The sequence below is a fragment of the Microcaecilia unicolor genome, chromosome 9 (assembly GCF_901765095.1).
Source record: "Microcaecilia unicolor chromosome 9, aMicUni1.1, whole genome shotgun sequence".
Lineage (NCBI taxonomy): Eukaryota > Metazoa > Chordata > Amphibia > Gymnophiona > Siphonopidae > Microcaecilia > Microcaecilia unicolor.
Genome location: NC_044039.1, coordinates 206,510,875 through 206,534,558, shown reverse-complemented (window position 1 = coordinate 206,534,558; position 23,684 = coordinate 206,510,875). Strand labels below are relative to the sequence as shown.

The 23,684-nt window shown below is 44.6% G+C and overlaps 1 protein-coding gene across 1 annotated transcript in view; it reads left to right on the top strand.

Annotated features, from left to right (window-relative positions):
* Positions 1 to 215: 215 nt before the first annotated feature.
* Positions 216 to 23,684, top strand: part of GOLGA5 (golgin A5) — a 52,012-nt gene continuing 28,543 nt past the window's right edge. Inside the window, exons 1-5 of the mRNA XM_030214488.1 lie at positions 216 to 388; positions 6,200 to 6,821; positions 13,644 to 13,868; positions 18,068 to 18,287; positions 22,899 to 23,022. Of these exons, the coding sequence (XP_030070348.1) occupies positions 6,251 to 6,821; positions 13,644 to 13,868; positions 18,068 to 18,287; positions 22,899 to 23,022 (1,140 nt within the window). The 5' untranslated portion in view covers positions 216 to 388; positions 6,200 to 6,250. The remainder of the gene's footprint in view (positions 389 to 6,199; positions 6,822 to 13,643; positions 13,869 to 18,067; positions 18,288 to 22,898; positions 23,023 to 23,684) is intronic.

Below are 23,684 nucleotides of genomic sequence, written 5' to 3'. Positions count from 1 at the left end.
TCGCCAATGCGCGCTGATTTGCACGTGCAATTTTATAGCATTCCCCCCCCAGAAAATGTAAAAGCTGCCCGTCCTAGTTCAGTAACTTTCTGTAGGTTTCACTCGCTGGCCAAGCGTCCTCACTCTCTATGGTCAGTCCTCCTTCATTCACAGCGCTTGTCAATGAGAGTTTTTTTTTTGGTCAGGCACTGGCTTGGACGCTCCCGCTCGGAGTTGGGGTCCTCCTCTCCTGCGTTTTGCTTCCGCGTCCACGTCTCCAGGAAGATGGAGGCGGCGGAGGAATGTTCGTAGCGCCGAAGCTCTAAAAGTCTCTTTTGCCCTTTCAGGGAGAGCCGTGACCGGCTGCCCGAGGCCCCCAGGCGGCGGGGCTGTGCCACCCGCACCGCAGGTAAATAGCGGCCTCGTAGCCCTTTGTGACCACTGGCCGAAAGGTCAGGGAAGCAGCAGTGATAAGGCTTTTCCTGTTTGACCATCCTGCCTTCTTTCATGTTATCTGGGACTGATGTAGAGAGGCAGCCGCTCTTGCAAACGGTTTAGGCTGCTGGAAGATAATGCACAGACCATAGGAGCCGACTCTGGGGGTGCTTGAGTACCCCCAATATTTAGAAAAGTCCTTGTAAGTGTCCAAGGTAGGGTTATTTCCACTGGGCTTAGCACCCCCAATAATTCTGAAAAGTTGGCTCCTATGGCAGTGTGGACACTTTTCTATAAGTATAGTAAGCAAATTGTTTCCGGCTATAGTGTGGGTTAAAAAGTCTTGAACGTTTAACACTTGTTTCTTACTATTGCCATTTTATATCCAATGAATTGATTTCTTGTAATGTAATTTGATGTGTGTGTTTTCACTGATTTTTTGCTACTCCAAAGTAACATAGCTACCCTTCCCGGTAGTCCTAAGTTTCTAGAATACATTCTTTGTCTAACTTGTGTGTTTTGGATGTTTAATTTGTATTTATAGTGATTTTATTGTGGTAAATCTATGAAACTCAATTATGAGTAAGTGGAAGTTAAAATCATTGTGATTTTATATTACCTATATACATAGCAGTTCATCAGTTTAGTGCATTGTATTTGACAACTTGTTTGTTTCCTAAAACATGTAAGTAAAAGGATATTTTGCAAACTGATTTTCTGTTCAAATTATTTTTATAGGCAGTTCATTTATAACATTTATCAACTGTAGGTATGTGCTGTATCTGTAATTGAATGTAAACATGTAGTGAGTAATTGCTTGTAGTTTCTTACGCAGTAAGGTATGATCGTCAAACAGGATGATGTGGCATTAGTGTGGTGTGACTGCTTTTAACTTAGTGTTTTCTTTTTGCAAGCTTTACACATGAGATATTGGGAGAGAAATTAAAAATAAACTTGGAGAAAAGGTCTTTGTTAAAATAACAAAACAAATCCCTGAATGTCAGCAGCTGATGTGCAGGTACACACAGAAGATAAAGTATATTAATAGATCTTAGTACAGGTATAGGTGTGTTTACTTAATAATTGTGTGACTGCCCTATTTGTTATGTCACAATTTGATCATAATGGAATTTAACCTGAATGGAGTGACAGGTGCTTCTCTGGTCGTCTTGTTGGGCAGATTAGATGGATCATGCGGATCTTTATCTGTCATCACGTCTGTTATGTTTTTGTTAGTGTTTTTAAACCTACTATGTTCATTTTGTTGTGTCTCTGTGAAAATGCTCGACCCCCACTTCCTGAAGAGGAATACAAAACGGGGGCACCTTGTTGAGGGTTTGCATCCAGTGTTCTTTGGTGTTGAGCTGAAAGATGACTGTATAAAGAATTGCCCGTGGTGATTTGGGCGCTTTGAAGATAAGTGTATCGAGCACATGGAGTTTTTGGTATCGCATTTTTGTATGTAGATAATGCCTTTCGGTATGTTAGTTCACCTGTTTTAACAAGTGGTTGGCTGTTTTTTTTTTTTTTGTTGGGGGAACACAGTTTTTTCTCTCTGATTGTGGAGTTGCTTTCCGTGTTCTTTTTTTTTTTTTCTAATAACGCCAACTGAAACCTATGATGGTAGCTCATTTCAGGACGATCATTTTATAGTGTCTCCTGGGGCAGAGATTTTATTTATTTAATTTTGCTAGGGTTTTTTTTTTTTTTGTTTTACAGGGTTCTAACATCTATAGGCACTTTGTAGCAATTATCTTTTGATATTTAGTGTTTAATGTTTTGCTACCTTTTTTGTTTTGGTCTTTATCTGCTGCTATATACTATCTTACAAGTCAGATCAATTATGTAATCTTTCTTTCCAGAAAGAAGCAGTCTTTTAAAATAATGTATCATCCAAATTTGATACATTTTGGAAGAAAGGGGCCTGGAAGTTTCCCTCTGCCCCTTCCATGCTTCCAGATAATGAGAACTGGAGCTAGATCTGATGCTATGAGAATTCATTCACAACTACTTGGAGATTTTTATTTATTTATTTTTTTTAATATCCCCTCTGTACTCACCTACCCCAAGTATCATGTGATGGTCCTCAATAAGGGTCTATACAATAGGGCTCCTTCCAAAGCTTTGCAAAGATGCATCCTCTAGATGTTGCTTTAAGTGTGTTTTGCATGACTGAAACCATCGTCCTTTTAAATGATACTAGGCAGCACTGCCATTGGGGCCATGGGGTTGGCCCTAAGTCATAGACTTTCTGATATAGTGTAATTTTAAAATAATCCAAATTGCCAAGGTACATCACAATGATAATCTATAGTCAGGGTGGTACTCCTATTCAACAAAACTTAACTTCCGTTCTGGAACAAATCTCATGTACAGCTGAGACCTGCAGTGTGAAGAAGAAACACTTTTTTATAGATGGCACAAGGCATCCTATATAATAAAAACGCACCTCCAACATTCTGAAGCTGACTACATGGCTGAGGCATTCCTGCTCTCTGTATCCATCTCCTGAATTGACATCACGTACTTCCGGGTTCATCACAAGCAGAAGTGACCAACCACACGAGGTTTCTCGGCTTCAGAATGTTGGAGGTGCGTTCTATTAAATAGGATTGGTCAGTTCCTTGAAGCACAGCCAGAGCTTAGCGTCCTGCGCAGTAATGCTCAGACACCAGAGAGAGGGAGGGAGTGGGGGCTGACACCAGAGAGAGGGAGGGAGGGAGGTATCTCTGTCACACATACACTCTCTCTCTCTCACAGTCAATGTCTTTCACTCTTCACACACTGTCTCTCACACACTCTATGTGTCACACAGTCACTCACACACTCTCTTGGTCTCATACACTCAGTCTCACAGAGAGTCTGTGTCTCACACACTGTATCTGTGTGAAACACACTCTCTCACACACACTGTCTCACATACGCACTTGCACATACTCTCATTCTCACACACACACTCTCTCTCTCACAGACACACTTTTACCCAGACTCTCTCTCACACACACACTCGCACATACACTCTCTCAAACATACACACTCCGAGGAAAACCTTGCTAGCGCCCGTTTCATTTGTGTCAGAAAAGGGCCTTTTTTACTAGTTATTTATAAACTGATGTAAAAGTTTGAGTGATCTAAGTACTCCATCATGGACGTCTAGCTTGTGTCTCTTTACTATTTATATAGACCCGAATTAAGCCCAAGCCAGACTCAACAGACAAGTAACATCAAAATCTGCAACAGGATAGACATCCTAGAAGGTGTGAAAAACGAGAAGGAATCCTGCGAAGATTGAAGAATGGCCTAGAGTTTTTGGCAGTTTAGACGTAATGCTAAAAAAAAAAAAATGTTGGGTCATACATTTGGGCTATAAAAATCCAAGTAAGTGATACAGTGTAGGGATGAAATTTTGTGTGAATAGAAGAGCAGGATTGAGGAGAGGTGGTATGTGATCATAGGTAACCTGCAGCTAGGTAGGTGAAGGCAAAAGCCAGAAGGATACTTAGGGAGAGGAATGTCAGCAGGAAAATAAAGGTGATAGTGTCTCTATGTGAGTCTCTGGAGTAGTGTGTGTAATTCTGGAGACTGCACCTTTGAAATGATAGAATCCTACTGGAGACAGTGAAGAGTGTGGCCACAATCTTTGTTATAAAATCTGTGAGAATAGATTTTAACATATACTTTGGAGGAGATGTGGCAAGGGAAGATGATAAAGATAGGTTTATTCATGAGAGATCCCTTTGAAAGGACAGGAAGGTGTCATAGGATGAGAAGGTGAAATTTGAAGGAAATATTTCTTTACAGAAAATGTAGTGAAGGTATGAAATGGCCTCCCAGTAGAAGTGGAAAAAGGATAGTATCGGACTTAAGAAAGCATGGAATAGGCATTGAGGGTCCTTGAGGAAGAAGAAACTTAGCTGTTGGTTTAGCTAGGCAGATTGGAAAGGTTGTATGGTCATCTTTTGTATATTTCTAATAAAGAAAAGGTACATAAGATTAGAATCAAACCACTGCTTTCAAGCATTGTAGAGCTCAAATTCGTACACTTGCACCAACTTCTGTGCAGTGTTTTGTGATGGTAATATACCAATATCTGTTTTGGCTCCGTTTTGCTGATGAGTTTTTTTTTTCTATGACTAGAAATCTTTTGAAGGGTTGCTTGAAAAGTCTTTACCGTTTACTTGAAGAAAAATGTTAATATCAAACTGTTTTGCAAGTTAATGAAAATATTTGTCAGGTCGTTGAGAGTACAGTATTCTAATCAATATAAGATGAGTGCCTAAAATGTGGGCAGGGCGGTGCTAATCTAACACACTGTATATGGCAATGTAAGACCATAAAGGCATTCTGGGGGAGAATAGGCAAATTTGGAAGGGAGGTAGGTCCTAGGCTCCCAGGTTCTTATTACGTTTGAAAGAATGCTGCTGAGTGTGCCTGAACAATGGGATGCAGGGACTCAGGGAGAAAGAGTGTTCCTGAGCAAATCTTGTATAGTGGGGAAAAAATGTATTATGAATTACTGGATATTGGACACCCCCCCCCCCCTCTTACTGGTATTGGCGGAATAAGATGCACCGACTGATGTTATGAGGGGCGAGAGTGACACCAAAACGGCAAGTGAGGTTTTTGACGGTCTGGGGACAATACATAAATATGATTTCACCGAAAGCAAGAAGCCAAGTGCTCAATGGGTTGCCATGGGGAAATAGAGAGGATAGGTTGAGATAAGGCTGAACCATGCTAACAGGGGGGAGGGGGGAGGAGAGGAGAGGAAAGAAGCATAAGATTTGGCCAATAAGATTGAGACTAAGGTATGGTTTGTGATAAGTGGCTGTAATAGAACCGTCAAATCATCAGAATGTTATATTAAGGGAATGAAAAGGGGGGGTAGGGAGGGGAGAAAAGTGATTGCTGATAATTCATTTCATGTTGTTACAGGGGTGTAGCCACAGGTGGGCCTGGGCCCACCCAAGTTCAGGTCAGGCCCACCCAGCAGCAAAGTTCCTGAGTGATGGCGATTCCAGTCGCAGCGATTCCCATACGCTGCCTGCCAGTGCCGGCTGCCGCTCAATCTCCTCGCGCTACTAAGCGCTAACCCAGAAGTCTCTCCTCTGCAGGAGAGACTTCCGGGTTAGCGCTTAGTAGCGAGAGGAGATTGTTCAGCGGCAGCCGGCACTGGCAGGCAGCGTGTGGGAATCGCTGCGACTGGAATCGCCGTCAGGAACTTTGCTGCTGGGTGGGCCTGCAAGGAGGGTGAGATGCTGCAGCTGCACGAGGGGGGGGGGAAAGATGTCACATGGGGGAGGGAAGACGGGGGGACACAGCAGCTGCACAGGGGGAAGGGAAGATGGAAAGAAAGATGCTGCACAGGGGGGGAGGGAAGATGGAAAGATGAGGCTTGGTTGGTGGGTGAGGGAGATGCAGCAAAGGGGTGTAGGGGTGAGGAAGGGAGAAGTCTTGGCTGTGTATGAGGTGGAGGGGAGGGACACATGCTGCATACAGAGGGGATAGGTGGGGAGGGGGAGAAATGGTAGGCATAGGAGTGGCGAGGAGGGAGAAATGGTGGGTATAGTGGAGGGAGAGAGGGCGGAGCAGAGAAAATTTTGTGCCCACCCACTTTGGGCTCAGGCCCACCCAAAACTGGCTGTCTGGCTACGCCACTGTGTTGTTACGATGTTGATAGTATTATCATACGAAGTGTTGTGCAACTGGATTATGTGTTGTATTATTTTCAATCAAAATGTTTAAAACTAATCAATATAATTGTCCCTTTTCCTTCCTTTTGTAGGTCATGTATTTGGAATTCTAACACTCGAAGGATTCTGAAGGAATCTTCAAAATGTCCTGGTTTACTGAGCTTGCTGGAAAGGCAGAGGATCTTTTGAACAGAGTAGATCAAGGAGCTGCAACAGCTTTGAGCAAAAGTAAAGACAATGTTGACTACCTTATGTATGACAGCACAAACTCTGACATCTCAAGCCAGCATCTGGCCCAGCAGCAACAAAGCACAGAGCTTAACTATCAAACTTATGCCAAAGTTAACTATATCTCCTCTGCTGCTGAGAATATAAAGCAGAACAAATCTACAATTCTGGCTGGCACAGCAAATATAAAAGTTGGGTCTAGGACAGCCAAAGACCCTCCCCCGAGTCCGACAGGAAACGTGACCATTCCTAAGCCTGCCACGCAATTTGTGCGTCGGAAAAAGTCTGAACCAGATGACGAGCAGCTATTTGATTTTCTCAACAGTTCAGAAAAAGCGTCTAATGGGAAAATGGAAACTAAAAAGGAGAAGAGCAAAGATACCATCTCTCTGAGTCACTCACGGGCTTCAAGTGTTAGTTCTGTTGCTACCAGTACACCGAGTATCAAAACTACAGAGGACAACTCCACCAAGAGTCAAGGCCAGGGTAGGGTATGACAACTGAGACCTTTTCCTAGAAAATGCATTTTTCAGTGTATTGGTCTGAAAGCATGAGTTTAAATTGTTGAACTTGTTTTGCTTTTATCCCTTCGTAAAAGTAAAGGGGCAAAATTTTCCTCGCTTATAGATAAAAATATTCTCCTTTTGCAGCATAATTTTGAGTTTTATTTGTGGTCCTCTGTGAAACTGATTTGAGTGTCTCACTTTAAACTGCTGAGTCCCAGGCAAGGCCCACTCAGTGTCTGTTTGGCATGCAAATTCATTGAAGGAATTTTGAGCATAATTGGTATCCAGCATATCCCCTGAAAGCTTGCCCTGTTGGGTGGCCCTTGAGTACCTTGTTTGGAGCTGCTGACTTAAACACTGTAAGTTGGCACAGAGGTCATTACCAGGGTAGTATGATATGAGTTCATTGTAGCTGCCACAGCATTTCTGACTAATGGATGAGAATTTCACTCTGGATTACCAGCAGTTGGTCTTGAAACAAGATAGAAACATGGGAATGGATGGAATGCCTAGTTAGTTCATTTCTCTACTGACTTACATTACTGCATACCCTATCTGTTTTCCGATTTACACTTGCATTTCTACTTCTAAGAATCTCACTCTTGGCTTAGTCCTTGCCTCTGAGTTCTAATACTGTTTCTGCCCTTATAGGCTCTGCTAGGAGGCTATTTCATGCGTCTATCACCCTATCTTTGAGGATATGCTTCTTTATGTGACCCATGAATATACATCTTCTGTCTCCCTAACATTTTCACCTTGTTTGTACAGAGTGAAAAGTTCTTGGTGAAGATAGTGTTCTCTGCTTGTGCATTTAAGAGGCTGTATTATGAAACAGAGAGCTTGCTGGGAATTTGTATGAAATCTGAATATATCATAATCTTTGCCGAGTTTGATCAGTATTCAGAGTTACTGTTCTATGTTTAAAAAGATTAAATGAATACTGTGCAGTGCAAAGTACTTTGAAAATTGCTGAAATGAAGTAATCTAAAATGATTATAAAATCACTGTAGTCAAATATTGTCCCTGTGGACCAGCAAAATCATAATCCAGTCTTCAGTTCCTCAGTCACACACACTGGGCAAGTCTTCAGCGAAATATTTTACTGGCATAATCAACTTCCAGGTAGTATTCTGGGTATGCAATATATGTATGACCATTGCTTCTTGAATATAAATTTGAGTTGCTCTATTAAGTCTCATTTGTTTCAACGAGTCCCTAAGTGAAATGACAGCAACCATGGTGCAAAGGTAAGCATGGTATCATACCTTTCTGCAATTTCTAATGTAAAGTTAGTATTAAAATTATAAAAATTACTTTCAATCTATTTTGATGTTTCAACTTTTTATTGAAGGTACAACAAACTTAATAATCAAGCTCAATATACAGCCAGTAAATCCCAACAAAGGGACGATAACACAATAATAGATATATCCACATAAATATTTTTAATTCCCCCCCCCCTCCCAATTCCCCTGGGTCACAGCAAATTCTGATCCAAATAAGTACATAAGTATTGCCATACTGAAACAACCTCTCCCCCCACATAATAAACAGTTTACAAAATTGGACCACCCTTCCCCAAAGTCAACAACAACTTGTCTCACATGGTCCTAGCACTTGTGACGTAAAGATTAATTGTGTTGTACCATTTATGGACAATGTAATAGAGCCGTCCTACATAACAATAACAGCATACAGCCTTTTATCTCGTGACACCAAAGGAACAATTCCATCACCAATATGTACCACTTCTTCCCCCTTCACCCCTTAATACCCTTAGGGCACATTACCAACACTAATCCAACTCCCCCCTATTTATTGGTTAATTACCAGACTGTGTCCTTTAGGGGTCAAAATCTGCAAATAAGGCATCCAAATTTGGGTGAACAATTTCTTCCGTTTAGGGGAGACCCTAACTTCCCTAGTCTCCCAAGTTGCCTGAAGATGCACCTGTTTCCGCCAATGCCAATAAGCTGGCGGCTCCGAGGAAGTTCAGTATTGTAAAACACATTTCCAAGCCACCAAACTCAATTTCCGACACAAAAGGCTGGGGTAATGGCCTAAAGGAGCGAAAGCTCTGGGTTGATCCAGCAAGAACTGGCCCTCTGTCCCCTGAATTGTTCTCCCCAACAGTCCAACCAAAAAGATTCTCACCTGCATCCAAAAATTCTGTATTGCCGGACATGACCAAATCGCGTGATAGAATGATTGGGGAGTAAGTCCACATTTGGAGCAAGCCGGATCCCTCCCACTCCCAATGTGTGCCAATTGAGCCTTGGTCATATAGGCTCGCAAGACCACCCAGTACTCACACTCGCGCAATCTCCCATCTGTTGTAAGCACTGATATATTTTTCAGTGTAGCTGCCACATCCCAGGACCCATCGAAACCCCCAAGTCCTCTTCCCATCTAGCCTTCACTTCTGCATAAACTCTACCAGGGGCGCGTTTAATCAGCAGTCTATGAAAAGATGATTAAATGAGTAAGGAGTGAAAACCCCGCATTCTGATTAAGTACATACATTGTAAATTTACTAGAATATATTACTGTAATGGTACATAAGGAAACAACTTAGACTATATTCTTTTAGACTCCTGAGGCAGGCCTGTGGCTGAAACACAGATCTGTTTAGAGTCTATAATACAACATTTTTTGTATTTGATCCAGCTGTCCCAGTCTGTGAAGTTATTGGTCCATTTCCCACTTTTCTTCATACTCCATTTATTCCGTGGGATTCTGTTGTCCATCCACCCAGGTGGATTTTCCTTCCTTGTTTGTCTTCAGGGTAATTCTTTGCACCATCCCAAATTCCTACTAAAGGGCTTACCGCTCAGTCTTCCGGGACTACCGCCGGCCCAACACAGCCGCTGGCGCGAGTCCCACCCTGAGTGTGCTCTATTTCTGGGGGGGGGGGGGGGGAAGAAAACCCCCAGAAACGGCTTGCATTGGGCATCACCGCGTACTGCCCGGTTACTGCAGGGTTAGCGCGGGAGCCCTTATCACCTCAGTTGTTGGTGGTAAGGGCTCCCTGCTGCATGGCCAGGTGGTAAGAGTTCTCTTACCGCATGGCCATATGTGTCTGGGTTTTTTTTTTTAAATGCTGCAGTGAAAAGGGCCCTGGCACACGGGAAAAAATGGCCTCCCGCCGCTAGCGCAGGTCCCTTTTTCCTTCAGCTTGGTTAAAAGAACCCCTTAGATTGTGAACCCACTAGTGAAAGAGAAAATACCTGTGTATAAGAAATTTAAAACAGCACCACGGGCCTTTAAAAATGGAACACAGTTCTTTAATGAATGAGCCTTGACAAAAAGACCCGACAAGGGCCGTGTTTTGGTGACTAGCACCTGCGTCAGGGGTCACAGTGATGACGTGGAAAACTTGGGGAATAACTCGAATATATTCCTCTACAATATATTATTCCTTACCCCACGTCTCATATAGTAAAAGCTACAAAGCACCAAGGCACTTTCACTTTCTGTATCCATTTGGTGCTTTGTATCTTTTACTATATGAGACGTGGGGTAAGGAATAATATATTGTAGAGGAATATATTCGAGTTATTCCCCAAGTTTTCCACGTCATCACTGTGACCCCTGACGCAGGTGCTAGTCACCAAAACACGGCCCTTGTCGGGTCTTTTTGTCAAGGCTCATTCATTAAAGAACTGTGTTCCATTTTTAAAGGCCCGTGGTGCTGGTTTTTTTTTTTTTTTTTTTTTTTGGACTTTAGTTTGTACTTCGTTCCCTCTCTTTTGTTATATATATAAGAAATTTAAAACACTTTGGTTGTACCACAGAAATGTGATACATCAAGTCCATGCCTCCTCCCTTGTAGCTATGGATTCAGGGATTACTCTGTCAACTGTTACTGTTCCACCACTAAATAAGCTGGGTTTTGGAATTTTTTTTACAAACTATGATACTTCTATTGAATAATATCTGTTATCATCCTATGGGGAAGAAGAGAAAACCCTCTAAGAGGATGGAAGAGCTGGAGAACTGTCAGCGCACACCTTACCTTTGACCGATGGTGGTTATGAAGGTGACTTTTTGTTTTCTCCCAGGATAAGGATTTGATGTGCCCTTTTATTTTCAATAGCAGTATGAATATTTTCTGGGGGATAAAAGGCCCTGTTTATACTAAGCTAGCATTTCTAGTGCACGCTAATGGCAGAGACAGCCATAGGAATATATATGGACGTTTCTAGCGTTAGCATGTTCTAAAAATGCTAGCGTGTCTTAGTAAACAGGGTCCAAAGTTGTTGTTTTTGTTTTGTTTTTTTCTTTATCTTTTTAAGAAAATCCAGGAAAAGAGGACGCGATTCCCTTGTTATGAGGCAGGAAGAGCTATCCTGCTGAAGTGGGGGTAAACTTTCTTCCACGATTTCCTTGTAAGTGATATCATTTGAGCCATCTCGGTTGCGTTTTTGTTTTCTATAGAGCAAGGATTTTTTTTAGGGGTATTTTATAACCTGCTGTGCACTGCCTTGGGTGAATCTCTTCGTAAAGGCAGTTAATAAATCCGATAAATAAAATAAACCTCTTTTGGTTTTGGGTAGTTGTATCTTAGCAGGAGTATGGACACCTTTCTTTCTTTTTTTTCTTAAGCCTACCCTCTGAGGTATTTCAACTTGATTCCCCATTATAGTGTCCCGATTTTTCCCGTTCCTTTTTCTTGTTTGTAGGTTCTTGAATCAGTTATTTAATTTGATTTGTGATTATTTCTGTGTTCAAATCTCTTAATGTGTTAAAAATATTATACAAAAAATAAAGAGGGGGCCTGTCTGAGCTGCAAGAACATGCCACACATCGCTTCAGCCAGGAGGATGACACGATCCAGTGTGGCTGCTGTCTGTGGAGAACCATCATTACAAGCTTGCAGCTGTGCTTTTCTGCCAAAGGATAGATAGTACTGACCAAAAGAGTGTCCAAACATTTGCACCTCACATACTCGCTGCTTACTTACTTGAATCTGTAAATAAAACCACACATAATAACATGCATTAAAGCTGCAGAAAGATATCATGTTTAATGATGTAGAAACTTCTGTTCCCTTAGGGAAGGTTGAAACAGTTTGACTAGAAGTGCCTAAACTTCTGCACATAACTATAAACTCTTGTTTCTGTTCAGAGTTCAGCCTGGATCAAGGAAAAGTCTTGAAGGAAGGACGAGATCCAGCCTTAGAGTGACATTGATATGCAAATAATTTCATGCTTCAATAATGTCCTTTCCTGGTTCTCTTCCTACCTCTCCCTCCGCACCTTTAGTGTTCACTCTGGTGGATCCTCTTCTACTTCTATCCCTCTGCCTGTCGGCGTACCTCAAGGTTCTGTTCTTGGTCCCCTCCTCTTTTCTATCTACACTTCTTCCCTTGGTTCGTTAATCTCATCCCATGGCTTTTCCTACCATCTCAATGCTTTTGACTCCCAAATCTACCTTTCTACCCCTGATATCTCACCTTGCATCCAAACCAAAGTTTCAGCGTGCTTGTCTGACATTGCTGTCTGGATGTCTCAACGCCACCTGAAATTAAATATGACCAAAACCGAGCTTCTCATTTTCCCCCCCAAACCCACCTCCCCGCTCCCCCCGTTTTCTATTTCTGTTGATGGCTCTCTCATTCTCCCTGTCTCCTCAGCTCGAAACCTTGGGGTCATCTTTGACTCTTCTCTCTCCTTCTCTGCTCATATCCAGCAGATTGCCAAGACCTGTCGTTTCTTTCTTTACAACAACCGTAAAATCCGCCCCTTTCTTTCCGAGCACTCTACCAAAACCCTCATCCACACCCTTGTCCTCTCGTTTAGACTACTGCAATCTGCTTCTTGCTGGCCTCCCACTTAGTCACCTCTCTAGTCGGTTCAAAACTCTGCTGTCCGTCTCGTCTTCCACCAGGGTCGCTTTACTCATACTACCCTTCTCCGCAAGTCGCTTCACTGGCTCCCTATCCGTTTTCGTATCCTGTTCAAACTTCTTCTACTAACCTATAAATGTACTCACTCTGCTGCTCCCCAGTATCTCTCCACACTCGTCCTTCCCTACACCCCTTCCCGTGCACTCCGCTCCATGGATAAATCCTTCTTATCTGTTCCCTTCTCCACTACTGCCAACTCCAGACTTCGCGCCTTCTGTCTCGCTGCACCCTACGCCTGGAATAAACTTCCTGAGCCCCTACGTCTTGCCCCATCCTTGGCCACCTTTAAATCTAGACTGAAAGCCCACCTCTTTAACATTGCTTTTGACTCGTAACCACTTGTAACCACTCGCCTCCACCTACCCTCCTCTCTTCCTTCCCATTCACATTAATTGATTTGATTTGCTTACTTTATTTATTTTTTGTCTATTAGATTGTAAGCTCTTTGAGCAGGGACTGACTTTCTTCTATGTTTGTGCAGCGCTGCGTACGCCTTGTAGCGCTATAGAAATGCTAAATAGTAGTAGTAGTAGTAGTAGTAGTAATGTTCCATCGTATACCCTGGAAACAGTGAAACTTCAGTGGAGTGTTGGAATGTATCGGATAAAGTTTATTCTTGCTATTTCTTTTGATGCTATGGTTTTTTCATTACTTGAAAGGGTCTTGTTGATGCTGTCTATATTATGCCATTTTTCGCGTGCTCAGTAGGATTTTGGCCTAGTTATTTGTGTGGGAAATACAATACTGACACCAGGATAGCAGGGTCCAGGTAGCATTGCACAGTTCTGTACAAAGTACAGTATTGACTTCAGAATTCCCATCTTGCTCGGTCAATTATGTAATCTCCTCACTCTGTCATTGCTTGTGTTGAATGTGTGTGTACTTTCTGCACAGATACCTCTGATAGTTCAGATCCTGGGCCCAAGACACCTATAGGTGGCGATGCATCTTCTTTTGCTACGAGTCCAGCAGCCACTCCCGGTGCACTGGTTGATGGCGACAGCAGATCGCATGAACTGTCCAATCTACGCCTGGAGAACCAGCTGCTGAGGAATGAGGTGCAATCATTAAACCAGGAAATGGCATCGTTAATTCAGAGATCCAAAGATACGCAAGAAGGTATAAGTTATAACATATCGATCTTTTTCAGATTCATCTCTCCTTCTGTGGAAACATCCATCATCCTAATTAAGAGCTGTCTAATAGAGTTCATCAAAATATTTAATTAGTTGAAGAAGTAATGTAGAGGCTGCAGGGGGGAAGATATATCTTCTATAATAAAACTCACCCTCAACGTTCTGAGGACACTGACGTCAGTGAAGCCAAGCTCTGACTTCCTTCAAAAAGGTTCGAAGGTTCGTGGTGGTGAAGCCACCAAAATCGCTCCGGGCCCCGCCCTCGAGGGCAGAGCAATGGCAGAACAATGAAGGGATTGGCAGGAAGGGAGGCGGGGGTGGGAAATCGCTCTGGGCCCTGCCCTCGAGGGCGGAGCAATGGCAGAACAATGAAGGGGTTGGCAGGAAGGGAGGCGGGGGGTGGGAAATCGCTCCGGGCCCCGCCCTCGAGGGCGGAGCAATGGCAAAACAACGAAGGGGTTGGCAGGGAGGGAGGGAGGGAAGCGGGGGGTGGCAAATCGCTCGGCCCCGCCCTTGCGTCAAACGTCATGACGGGGGCGGAGCAATGCCAGAACAACGAAGGAGTTGGCCAGGGAGGGAGGGAGGTGGGTGTTGGCAACGAAAACCTTGCTAGCGCCCGTTTCATTTGCTCTGAAACGGGCTTCTTTTACTAGTATATTTGTAAAAGTCAGATACCATCCAAAATTTTTAAGAGCTGGGAAATATAAAGAACAGCAAACTGCTTGTCTGTTTATAACATTTTTTTTGTTCTTTGGCTTCATTTGGGGCCTGTTTGTAGGAATGGAAAAGGTTTTATTCCCATTTTAAACTCCAGCACCCACGTGTCCAGTCAGGTGCCACCTCTGGAAACCTGGAGGCGTTGGGTCCTCCCCTATTTCCAGTTGGGCCATAAGAACATAAGAATAGCCAATGGTCCATCTAGCTCGGTATCCTGCTTCCCAGCAGTGGCCAATCCAGGTCACAAATACCATTAGTAGCAACATTCCGGAATCCCAAACAATAACAACATTCTGGAATCCCAATTAATAGCAACATTCCATGCTATCAATCCTAGGGCAAGCAGTGGCTGCCCCTGTATCCATCTCAATAACAGACTATGGACCATAGTTGATTCTCTTTTTCCCATGTCCCACTTGCCCTTGGCAGCCTCTGCTGGCAACAAGCATTAAATTGTAGTTGCCTGGTTAGGTCTGCAGGAGTTCTGTCCTCTCTGGTTTTGCGTATATTTGTATGTGGATATACAGGCCTTGAAAAAGTCTTCACACCTGTAGATTTTCCACATTCTTGTGTATAAAAAAAATGCAATTAAAATGCATTAAAATTAGGAGATTGTTGCGACACATGCTATAGTTTCAATGTGGGGGAAAAACAACTGTAGAATTAATTTAAAAGGAAATTGGCGCAACAGACTCTTTGGTATCTTATTCTTAAGTCTTCACACCCCTTGAGTCGGTACTTGGTGGGAGCCCATTTTGCAGCAGCAACTGCCAGGAGCCATTCAGGATAAATGTTTATTTTATTAATCACCTTTTTGAAGAGATCCTCCTAAGGCCGTGTATAACAGGTACTGTTTAACATAAAACTTACAATTTTGTTAACAGCATAACAATAATGTCCAAAGATAAACATAAATACAATAAATGAGGTAAATGGAAACAGCAAATTGAAACCTAATAATATGACTATCATGAAACAATATAAAAAATGTACACATTTAACAGCACTGCAGAAATGTTCACCAGCTTTGTATGGCTGGGGGGGGGGGGGGTGCATTTTTGTCTGTTTATAGCTCTGGTTCTTCCAAGTTGGCTGGGGATTGCCTGTGGCCTGCAGTCTTCAGTTCTTGTCACAGATTTCTGTTGGGTTCAGGTTTAGGCTTTGACTGGGTCACTAGAGGGCATTTTGTCTTGCTGTGTCTTTTCATTGTTGATTTTGCTTTAAGCTTGGTATCCTTGTCCTGCTGAAAGGTGAATTTTCTTCCTTGTGCTAGATCTGTGGATTTGTTTGTATTTTGTACCATTTCTTCACAAGCTTCCCTGTCCTGGAGCTGCAAAGCATTCCTATATTATAAAGCTGCCACCACTGTGCTTTATTGTGTAGATGGTGTTGGCAGACGATGTGTTGTTTATTTTATGACTAGCTGTTGAGCCTGTTAAAAGGGGCTGGTATTGGAGGTCGACGCTGCCCCCCCCCCCCCCCCGCGAGGTCGCTGCTACCGTTCCCACCCCCACCCCCGGAGTCGCCGCCAGCCCTCCACCCGGCCCAGGCCCTCTCTCCGATACTGTACTTACATCCATTCGCTGGAACGCAGCAGGGCATATCAGCTGAGCTGCTGTCTGCCTTCCTTCTCTGCCTGTGTCCCGCCCTCGTGTGACGTAACGTCAGCGAAGGCGGGGCACAGGCAGGGAAGGAAGGCGGACGGCAGCTCAGCTGATCTGCCCTGCTGCGTTCCGGCAAATGGATGTAAGTTCAGTAGCGGAGAGAGGGCCTGGGTCGGGTGGAGGGCTGGCGGCAGCGACACCGGGTGGGGGAGCGGTAGCGGTGACCTCGGGTGGGGGGGTGGAGCGATAGCGACCTCGGCGCACTTTCCCTCTGTCCCGCCCCCATCATCACGTATTGACGCGGGGGCGGGACAGAGAGGGAAGTCTCTACTGCACATTTGCGAGTGAGTCGGTCACTCGCCGTTTATATGTTTGATACATATGGTGATGGAATTGCCGAATGGTTACAGCAGTGACCAATCCAGGTCACAAATACCTTGAAATGAAGTAGACAGCATTCAGCCATTTTAGGGAATGCTAACAAAGTGATATATTGTAATAATGTTATCACTGCAGACCAGAACATGCAGACCTTGGGGTGTAGCCACCAAATGTGGTAGAAGTCACCTTTAGGCCCTCGTTGTCTCCAGCAAGCATCTGATCCATGTTTGTGCATTCTATACAGTTGTACTGGAGTATAGTACCATCTATATAGAATCTTGTAACCGCTCTCTGTTATTTTGCTAGCAATGGACACCTTTAATAATTTCCTAAACCCTTTCTCCCAACACTTTATATCATATGTTGTTCCCAAGTCAGTTTCCCATTTAGCAATGTAGTGGTTTCTGGAAGAAGTCCACGATAATAGGGGCAGATAAATACATATGTCCCCTCTCCCGCCACCCCACGTCATCGCTTTTACCAGTTGAGTTTCTTTCAGTGGGATTTTATTCTTTATTTACGTTTTGAATATTTCTCAAATTGTTTTCATTTTTGTTTCACATTGTTTCTAAAAAAAATCTATGGGGTGTTTTTATTAATATCTTCCCAAGACTGCTAATAATGGAAACCATTGTAGTTTTCTGTTGATGTGCATGTGTCTTGTTGTACTAGGGTTTGTTAAATTTCCTCTGTTACAATTTTAAAGTTGAAAATTTGTCTCCACAAAAAGGCAGTACAGTAGAAGTCCAGAAATCCAGACCACCAAGGCCCTCCTGTGGCTTTGTCTCCCTCCTCCTTCACTCCCTCCCCGCACAATCCGGCTTTTTTCCGCCACATTCCCGGCCCTGCCCGCTTGTTCCCTTTCTGTCCTGAAGTCATTGCCAGTGGCAGCCTTCCCTTCTGACCCGTAACCGGAAGGGGCAGTATGGGTCAGAGGGGAAAGGCCCGGTGCATGCTGGAAGCAGCCAGGAGGCTGCTGCTGGCACTACGAAGACTTCAGGTTAGAGAGGGTGCAAGCGGTCAGGGCCGGGAGTGGGGAAGAAAGACACTGGATCGTGGAGAGAGGGAGGTAAGGAAGAGAGAGGTGTAGATAATGGTGGAGTGGTGGAGGTCTAATGCTCCTGTCCCCATCCTGCATTAGCAACGGTAGAGAGAAAAAAACAGCTTTCATGGGGAAACACCAACCAATCACTAAGACACCATTTAAGCCAGGCAGCATTCTTCTCTCTCTTTCCCCCCGCCAAAAGAATTTGAGGAAACCAAGAGGGAGAGGTTGCTGGCTGAGAATCTGGAAAATCCAAAAATCCAGACTGACTCGATCCCTCAGCGATCCGGATTTTTGGACTTCTGCTCTTTGGTAATTTTGGGACTACAAAGCTTTAGCCAATAAATAACATGGCGCTCTAGCTTGGAAAGATGATTGTGATGTGGGTGAATTTTGGGTGTCAAGGGTAATATATTCTTTTTCTTGTACGTGTAGAATTAAATAAGGCCCGAGTAAGAGTAGAGCAGTGGAACATGGATAATTCCAAGAGTGACCGTGTGGTGCGAGAGCTCCGAGCGCAGGTGGACGACCTGAGTGAAGCAGCCGCTGCTAAGGATTCCCAACTGGCTGTGCTGAAAGTGAGACTACAAGAGGCTGACGAGTTAGTCCGCAGCCGCACAGAGCTGCTGGAAATGCTTCAGAGCGAAAAATCCCGGTACTGTAAACCACTTTGTGTGGACCACATCATTTTCCTGTATCTGAAACATGGCTGGCTCCCTTTTTGCCCGTAGGGAGAAAGTAGTTACTGTTTAAATTTACCAGTACCTACTGTCCTTTGTTGTTTAATTTCTGCATGGTTTGCACTCGTGGGTGTCTATCTTTACAGTATACGATAAATTGAAAATTACAAAAACTTAATGTGCAAGGACCTTAAAGCATATCCAGAACTGTTCCCAGTATCCTATGTAACTGGTATATCTTTAATTCCATAGCGTCCCACAGATCCAGAGACTTGTGGGTTGTGTCCCTTTACCAGCAGGTGGAGATAGAGAGAACCTCCGAGGTTTGCTATATGTGGACCTCTGCAGCCAAGTAAACCTCAGTATTCTCTCTATCTAGCAGATGGAGGGATATCTCTGTGCAGCTCTGGTTTGATCTGGCTACTGGTGTCCTTTGGGCCTAGTTTAGCACAGACAGGGATTGAGTGGCTGTTTGCAGTTTGTGGTGTACACCTGGTGGTGCCAGGTCCCTCCCGGTCTCCCCCTACCTTTTCTCCATCGCCCGGGGCTGTTGGCCTGATCGGGTGTTTCCTTTCTCTCCTGGAAAAAAAAAAAAAAAAGGTAAGCGACTCTTTAAGAGACTTTGTTTTTGTTTAATCATACAGAGGAACTAGACTGTCTGCCGAGTCAGTTTTGGGGCAGGCATTTGTGGAGCATGTCGGTGCCTTCTGAGGCGGCTATGCACTGCTCCCGGTGTGGGGGCCGGAGAGCAGCATCAGGGGAGTGTGAGTCTTGCCGCCGTCAGCCCACAGCGGGTGTTCAGCGCAACGGGGGTTCCCCTCAGGCGTCCGGTAAGTCAGAAGCACAGGGGATAGTTTTGGCGGTTTCCTTGGGACAGTTAGTGCAGTGCCATTTTTTCCTCTCAGGTGCGACCCGCTCTGCACGTGGTGGTAGATAGGCAAGAGGCGCAGCGCGCTTCTGTGGCACAGGCTCCGATGGAAGGAAGCGATGTAGAGGGAGCAGGGCAGTCCCTTTCAGTTCTTTTTTCCCCGGATTTTGTTTTATTAATGCACAATGCCTTTCTTCTGAAGAAGTCAGGAGCTTCTCTTCAGGCAGCCCCATCTCTTCCTCATCAAAACTTTGGTTGCGGCAGCCTCTCAGTCTTTCCTGCCAAAACGTCCCCAGATGGAGATTTTGGATCCCGAGGAGCTATCTGACACAGATGGCCCGGTTTTGTCTCCAGGCTCTCCCTCAGAATCATTGGATTTGGCAGATGAGGTCGCCCTGCCCTCTGAGGAGGGGGGTGATCTGACGGCTGCTCGTCTTTTTTGCAAGGAAGAGCTTCCTTCCCTGATGGTTAGGGCTTTAGAGGTTTTGGCCATTTCACCCCCTGAATCGTCAGGGGGAACGGGTCCGGTGCCCTCACCAAATGCCCACCTCGTTCCTTTCATGTGCATGAGGCCATGAAGATCCTTATTTCAGCGCAGTGGGATATGCCAGACAGTGGGCTTAAGGTTGCTAGAGCTGTGTCGTGTCTTTGTGCGCTGCCTGCTGCTGGCTTAGACTTGCTGAAGGTCCGTACGGTGGAGTCCTTAATCACAGCGGTCACTAAGAAAGCGGCGATTCGTCTGGCCCTTCAGGAGTTTCTGTCTCTTCTCCACGGTTGCCCGGTTCGGGTTCTCTTGGACAATGCAACGGCGGTCGCATACGTGAACTGTCAGGGGGGCACCAGGAGTGCACCACTGGCGCACGAGGCGGCTCTGATCTGCCGTTGGGCAGAGACTCATCTATCTCTCTTGACGGTGGCTCATATAATGGGGGTCACAGAATGTGCAAGCGGACTTTCTCAGTCGCCACCAGTTGGAGCCGGGGAGTGAACACTTTCCCCTCTGGCCTTCGATCAGATAGCAGCCCGTTGGGGGATGCCGGTGATGGATTTAATGGCCATTGCATTCAATGTGAAGGTTCCCCGTTTCTTCAGCAGGGGAAGAGAGCTGGGTTCAGAAGGCATCGATGCTCTTCTACAACCTTGGCCCAGGGGCCTGCTCTATGCCTTTCCCCCGTGGCCTATGGTGGGCAGGTTACTGACTCACATTGCCAGTCATCCCGGTCGAGTGATCCTGGTGGCACCGGATTGGGCCAGACGTCTGTGGTACGCAGATATGTTCAGGCTCCTGTTCAATCGTCCTCTTCAGCTCCAAGCGCAGGACGGTCTCTTGCTGCAGGGTCCAGTCGTGATGGAGGATCCCTCCCCCTTTGGTCCTACGCCATAGCCCTTGAAAGGGCGAAGTTGAGAAGGAAAGGTTATCTGGACATGGTTATCGTTACGATGCTGCAGGCTCGGAAAAGATCCACCTCGATAGCTTATGCTAGGGTATGGCGTACTTTCGATTCGTGGTGTGCGAATTCAGGATTGTCAGCAGCCTCAGTATCGGTTATACTCGCGTTTCTTCAGGAGGGTGTACAGGAATGTCTGTCGTTGAGTTCTCTTAAGGTGCAGGTGGCAGCTCTGGCATGCTTTAGAGGCTGGCTTCATGGGGTGTCCATCGCCTCTCACCCAGATGTGGTTCATTTTTTGAGGGGCGTAAATCGGTTGCGTCCTCCGCACCTACCAGTTCTGCCATCCTGGAACCTTAATCTAATTCTCAAAGCGCTTCAGCGTCCTCTTTTTGAACCCTTATCGGGGATTATGGTTAAGGATCTCACCTTGAAGGCGATTTTCCTAGTAGCTATTAGTTTTATGGAGGCAGGAGTTTCGATTAGGACTTCGTTTTTGCCTAAAGTGGTTTCTCCTTTCTACTTGGGGCAGTCCCTGCATTTGCCGGCTTTTCGCCGGGAAGATTACCCCAAGCAATTCTGGGCTTTTCACTGCCTTGACGTGAGACGGGCTCTTCTTAGGTATTTGGAGGTGACCAATGAATTTCATCTTTCGGACCATCTCTTTGTCCTTTTTGGAGGCAATAGGAAGGGGCATATGGCTTCCAAGGCCACCATAGCCCGTTGGGTGTGGGAGGCCATCACTTCGGCCTACGTGGCTTTGGGCAAGCAAACCCCTGCGCAAATTACGAGCTCAGGATTCCTCCTATGCAGAGTCCCGTTTGGTTTCTCTGGAAAGATACCTGCAGAGCCGCTACATGGGCTTCGGTCAATATGTTCACTCGTCATTATCGGGTGGATGTGGCAGCTTGGCAAGATGCAATGTTTGGCTCATCGGTGATTTCTGCTGGGTTGGGGGTGTCCCGCCCTACCTGAGGACTGCTTGGGTACATCCCACAAGTCTCTGGATTGATCTGTGGGACGCTATGGAAGGAAAAATGAATTCTTACCTGATGATTTTCTTTTCATTAGTCTCAACAGATCAATCCAGAGGCCCCCCCACTGGACTTACTGTCTGCGGTTTTGTTTTGGTTGTTTTTTTGGATTTCGTTGTTCTGATTGTGCCTTCGTTTGATTAAATAATACAAAGAAATAAAGTTAGAAGTGGTGAAAGTATGTTGGGCATTTGGTCTGGCAGTGTCAGGAGAGTTTTCTATTGTTTCCATGCCACTGCTTTGGTATCATTCATACTGAGGTTTACTTGGCTGCACAGGTCCACATATAGCAAACCTCGGAGGTTCTCTCTATCTCCACCTGCTGGTAGACGGACACAACCCACAAGTCTCTGGCTTGATCTGTTGAGACTAATGGAAAGAAAATTATCAGGTAAGAATTAATTTTTCCTTACTTTGCAAACATATCAATTAAATAATATGGATCTTCAGATATAACAACACAGGTTCTGCAGAATGGAGTGAGAAGAAATAAATTTAGGACCCGTTTTACTAAGCCGCATAGGCACACCCAACGCATGCCAAATTGGAGTTACTGCCCGGTTACCATGTGGCCCTTGCAGTAATTTCAATTTTGACATGTGTCCGCTACGTGTGTTTGAAAAATATTTTTTATTTTACACGCGCCGAGTGACATCTCATGTGCGTAGGTCATTACCGCCCAAATTCTTTGCCGCTAGGTCTATGGCTGGCAGTAAAATGGACGCGTGGCAATTTTGATTTTGCCGCTCGTCCGTTTTCAGCAAAAAAAAAAAAAAAAAAAAGGCCTTTTTTACAGGTGCGCTGAAAATGATTCCACACGTGCCCAAAACCCGCCCCTACCCTACCGCAGGCCGTTTTTCAGCGCATGTTTGTAAAAGGACCTCTTAATCTCTTCCCTGAAGAAAAACGAAACCTGGCCATGTCGGCAGAGGTTCTGACTGTTTTTGAAGCTTGACGCTAAGTAGCTCTATTTTTTTTTTATTTTTACTGCAATGTTATTCAAACAAAAAATTCTGGATCAATGATGATTCACATGCGGCTCCTTAAGATAAGTTGATTCTGCAGTACCTGTGTTATGTCAGAAGATCCATATTATCAAAATGATATGTTTGCAAAGTACTTAAAGATATGTGAGTTGAGTAGGATGCTGGGAACAATTTTGGATGTCTTTACAGTAGAGCAGCTTTTAAAACTGGCGCAGCCTTTGGTGGAGCTAATCTTGGGTTGTAAACAGAGCCAAATAACAACCCATCTTTTGAATGCGACTGAGACTCAATAGCCTTGTTCCTCTTACAGAATTCTCCAGGACCACAGCGAAGGGAGCAGTATCCAGAGCCAGGCCCTGCAGACGCTGCAAGAGAGGCTTCGTGAAACGGAAAGCTCACTCAGACGGGAGCAAGACAGTCACAGACAGATGCAGGTGCCTCTCCTCATCTCTTTCAGCAAGTGTGTGTAGAGGGGGGAGGGGGGTTCTCAGTTTTCTTTTCTGCTGTCTTTTTTTTTTTCCTCACCTCTAAAATTATAAAGGAAGGAAAAAATCTGGCTGTGTGTGTAATACAGTATGCTTCTATGTATATAAGGAATAAACTGTGTCCTGTGGCAGAGGCCTTCCAATCCATGTGCTCAGAGTTGGGAAGGGGGAGAAGATAGTATTGATAAGTTAGAGAACTTTAAAAACAGTAAAATCTCATCTCTAATACTGTGCTTGGTTTTAAGAGTGGTGACATACATATATTCCTCCAAAGTGACTTCCTCATTCCTAGAAGTGTCTCAGCACATTGGGCGTCTGTACTTATATTATAAATTTCTAGCCTGTGCTATTAACTAGGCGGGTTGCAGTAATAAAATATGACATACTTCCCTGTTAGTGCTTTCTTGCATAGGTTGGTTTGATTTTCTTAAGTATTTGTATTGGCTGTTTAGAAACTTGTAGCAATTTGCCATTTTAGAGGTTTTGATTTTGTATTCATCTCATTTAGCCGTTTTTAATTATTTAAAAGCCTCCTCTGTGCGATGGGGGAGGGGGCTGTGAGGTTTCATTTTCTGCTGTCCGGGTTTTCCTAATTTTTCTGCCTTTTCTTT